Genomic DNA, 4,470 nt, shown 5'->3' with positions numbered 1-4,470 from the left:
GTGAGGAGGTAGGAGGGGAGCCAGTGTGGGTAAAGGAAGAAGGGAGAGGGGGGAAATTACCAGAAGTTAGAGGAATTGATGTTGCATGAAGCTTGACAGAACTTTGTCATGATGAAGGGTCTCGGCCCAAAACGTTGACTATTTATTCCTCTCCATAAATGCTGCCTGACCTGCCTCAACATCTGCAGAAACTCTATGTATATGGTCCCCTTGCCCACCTGCAATTTTGATCAGCTGACGTCTTGCGACTGTGCACATTTCATTACTGTTGACCTAAGCTCCAGGACTCCATTTCCAAACCCCTTCCTCCTTCAGAATAATCCTTCAAATCTATCCCTGACTAAGCTGCTGACAATCTGCCGAACTATCTACTCCTGTGATTCAGTGCTGTATTTGTTTGATATCACTCCGGTGCTTTTTTAATTTGTCTAGTTATTAATTTTTGGAAACTGGATTCACATTCTTGAGCTGCCTGAGTAGAATTTGAATTGAGATTCTCTGGGGTACAACTTCAGTAGCAAAACACAGCAACTTGCACTCTGAATGAAAATCAGATGCTGGACATCAGCAATAAACACAGAAAATGCTGGAAACACTGAGTTGGCTAGGCTGCAGATCAGAAACATGAGAGATTCTGTAGATGCTGGAAATCCAGAGCAACACACACAAGATGCTGGAGGAACTCAGCAGGTCAGGCTGCATCGATGGAAATGACGTTTTGGGCTGAGACCCTTCTTCAGGACTGGAAAGTAAGTGGGAAGATGCCAATTTAAAATGAAGGGCGGGGGAGAAGGAGGATAAGATTGAAGGTGACAGAAGAAGTCAGATGGGTGGGAAAGGCAAAGAGGTGAATTAGGAACGAAAGGGTCACCGTATGAGGAATGCCTGGCAGCTCTTGGGCTGTATTCCCTGGAGTTCAGGAGAATGGGGGGGGGGGGGGAATCTCATAGAAACATTCCAAATGTTAAAAGGCCTGAACAGATTAGATATGGCAGTTATGGTAGGTGATTCTAGGATGAGAGGGCACGACTTCAGGATTGAAGGACGTCCATTTAGAACTGAGATGCAGAGAAATTACTTTGGTAAATCTGTGGAATTTGTTCCACGAGTGACTGTGGAGGCCGAGTCATTGGGTGTATTTCAGGCAGAGATAGATAGGTTCTTGATTAGCCAGGGCATCAAAGGGTATGGGGTGAAGGCAGGGGAGTGGGGATGACTGGAAGAATTGAATCAGGTCATGATTGAATGACGGAGCAGACTCGATGGGCTGAATGGCCTACTTCTGCTCCTTCTGCTCCTGTGGTCTTATGACCGAAGAAGTCTGATAGGAGAAAGGGAAGGAGGAGGGGCACCTGGGGGAAGTGATAGACAGGTGAGAAGAGGTAAGAGGTCAAAATGAGGAATAGAAAAAGAGAAGAGGGGAAGGAATTTTTTTTACCAGAAGGAGAAACCGATGTTCATGCCATCAGGCTGGAGGCTACCCAGACAGAATAGAAGGTGTTGCTCCTCCACCCTGAGGGTGCGCAAGAGGAGGCCACAGACCGACTTCACTGTTTTACAATAATGACCCATTGTCAGAAAAGAGTAAACAAGTTGCAAGAGTTGGAAAAGCAAACAAGTTAGTTTTAGATTGCAGATAGTGTGTGCGAGGGACGAATTGATGTTTAATCAGGTTTAATCAAGTTTATTACCATTCGACCAAACACATATACACAGCTCAATGAAACATCGTTCCTCAGCAAAACGCAGTGCACACAGTCACACACGGCACGTAGAATTATGAGCCAGCCTATACAGTCATAAAATAACATTAGCACAAGCCTCTGAGTGGCATGGCCTGGAGACTGATGGTGCATGTGATGTTGTCCTGGAGCCATGTTTCTTCAAGGACAAGTACGCAGCAGTTCCTTATCTCCAACTGCCACAGAGCTTATTTATTAATTTAGAGAGACAGCACAGAATAGGCCCTTTTGACCCTTCAGGCCACAACACCCATCAAATCACCCCCCCTTCCAAACCCTGATTTAACCCTAACCCAATCACGGGACGATTTACAAATGACCAATTAGCCTACTGGGTACGTCTTTGAACTGTGGGAGGAAACCGGAGCACCTGGAGGAAACCCACACTTTCCACGGGGACAGTATACAGAGGATTCTGGGACTGAGCTCTGTGCTGTAATAGTGTTGCGCTAACTTCTACGCTACCGTGGTGCCCTGCAATCCAGCCTGTCTTCCAGGGAGAAACACTGGAGACAAGCACTGATGGGAGAGCCGGCCTGCAGGGGCCAGCATTTGAGTTAGCATGGGTTCCTGCGCGCCTGGCGTGCCTCTGTTCTCTCCCACACTGCCTCCAGTGCCTCCTCCCCTGGGTGGCTGAAACAGTCAACCCCTGTGCTTGAGGGCCTTATCCTCTGGCCTGGTTCCAGTGCATTTGGCACTCCTCTGTTCTCTCTAGTGCCTCCTCCCCTGGGTGGCTGAAACAGTCAACCCCTGTGCTTGAGGCCCTTATCCTCAGGCCTGGTTCCAGTGCATTTGGCACTCCTCTGTTCTCTCTAGTGCCTCCTCCCCTGGGTGGCTGAAACAGTCAACCCCTGTGCTTGAGGGCCTTATCCTCAGGCCTGGTTCCAGTGCATTTGGCACTCCTCTGTTCTCTCTAGTGCCTCCTCCCCTGGGTGGCTGTAACAGGCAAACCCCATGCCTGAGGGCCTAGTCCAAGCAGCAACTGAGACCATGCGGCACCTTGCCTTCGGCCTCGCTGATGAATCAATGAACAAAGGGAATGTCTCTGATTGGATGAGATCAGAGTTGTCATGGTGGTAAGCAATTGATAAAAGGGTTGAATATTGGTTTAGTATTGTCACAGGAACAGTGAAAAACTTTACATGCCAACCTTCTACACACACTACAAACCACTGCATACTATATGTGTGTGTGTGGCATCGTTAGTCTTCTGTGACCATGGATCTGCGTCCTCTCCGGGTGCAGGCCTGGGCAAGGTTGTATGGAAGACCGGCAGTTGCCCATGTAGTGAGCCTCCCCTCTCCACACATACTATAGGACCATAAGATATAGGAGCAGAATTAGGCCATTTGGCCCATTGAGTCTTCTCTGCCATTTCAACATAGCTGATCAGTTTTCCCTCTCAGCCCCAATCGCCCGCCTTCTCCCCACATCCCTTCATGTTTTGACCAATCAAGAATCCATTGGTCTCTGTCTTAAATATTCCTAAAGACTTGGCCTCCATAGCTGCCTGAGGCAAAGAATTCCACAGATTCACCACTCTCTGGCTAAAGATCTGTGCCCTAAATGGACACCCCTCTATTCTGAGGCTGTGTCCTCTGGCTCTAGACTCTGCCACTATAGGAAACTTTCTTTTCACATCCACTCGAGGTAGTATGAGGGAAAGCAATTGCAGAATGCAGAAGGAAGTGTTAGAGTGATGGGGGGAAATGCAGTGCAGACAGACAATTAGGCGCAAGGTCATAACGAGGTAGATCGTGAGGCCAGGAGCCCTTCATATTGTACTGGTCTTACAACAGTGTAATAGAAGTAGTCCTCGATCCTGAGCAGCCCACGGAGGTGACTTTGTGAAGATGGCACAGGCAGCGAGGCGGATGGTGCAGAGGGTGGTGACCGGGACCCCGATGCTTGCCAGCGCTGCTGTTAAGTATTCAAGGCCTTGTCTAGCTACTTTTTGGAAATATGCTCGGGTGGAGCTGAGTCCTCCAACACCCGGTGAAATCCCTGTGGCTATCGAAAGCTTTAAGGGCCTTGCTGCATCTTTCAAGGCTGGGACTTACAAACAACTAACTGTCAAGGACGCCTTGAGAAATACATTGGTGGCCACAGAAGTTCTGATGTGGTTTTTCATTGGTGAGGTCATTGGCCGAGGAAGCCTGATTGGATATAATGTCTGAGCTCCTCTGTTTGACCAAGCATTCCATTGTGTATGAATGAACATAATATTTCAAAATAAACAAACCTATTATTAAGACCTGGAAAAAAAAAAAAAAAAAAGAAGTAGTCCTCGATCCTGGTGGTACAGCCCAATCTTCCGCCCGATGGGAGGAGTTAGAAGAGGGGTCTTTGATTGCGAGGGCATTTGGTGAGAGAAAACACACAGAGGGAACTGTAAAGTGTTTGCAATGCAGGTCAGAAGTTTAGGAACTGCCCAGCCAATCACAGTGGACGTTACTGTAGCACAGCCAGTGCTGGGTTCACAGTGACCTGGGTTCAATCCTATCCCCCCCTGATGCTGTCTATGTGGAGTCTCCGTGCTCTCCCTGTGATCTTCTTGCTGCTCCGTGCTCCCAACGGCTGCAGGTCGATCGCTGGACCCCATAAGTGGTTCCTAGTGTGTGGGTGAGAGGTAGAATCTCACAAAAACAAAGGGAAGGCAGAATGCGAATGGTGCAAACACACGGGATTCTGCAGGTGCTGCAAATCCAGAGCAACGCAGACGAAATGC

The 4,470-nt window shown here is 48.4% G+C and overlaps 1 protein-coding gene across 1 annotated transcript; it reads left to right on the top strand.

Moving 5' to 3' along the window:
• Window positions 1–3,571: 3,571 nt before the first annotated feature.
• LOC132382755 (ATP synthase subunit g, mitochondrial-like) lies at window positions 3,572–4,005 on the top strand. The gene has a single exon (XM_059953213.1). It carries the CDS (start codon window positions 3,596–3,598, stop codon window positions 3,917–3,919), a length of 324 nt encoding a protein of 107 aa, XP_059809196.1. The 5' UTR covers window positions 3,572–3,595; the 3' UTR covers window positions 3,920–4,005.
• The last annotated feature ends 465 nt before the right edge of the window (window positions 4,006–4,470 follow it).

This window comes from Hypanus sabinus, chromosome 29 (assembly GCF_030144855.1).
Source record: "Hypanus sabinus isolate sHypSab1 chromosome 29, sHypSab1.hap1, whole genome shotgun sequence".
In the NCBI taxonomy this organism is placed as follows: Eukaryota; Metazoa; Chordata; class Chondrichthyes; order Myliobatiformes; family Dasyatidae; genus Hypanus; species Hypanus sabinus.
This window is presented reverse-complemented; position numbering and strand designations above follow the sequence as displayed.

Bases quoted from the DNA above. Each gene is read 5' to 3' on its own strand.
- LOC132382755 (XM_059953213.1), top strand. From the start codon at position 3,596: ATGGCACAGGCAGCGAGGCGGATGGTGCAGAGGGTGGTGACCGGGACC.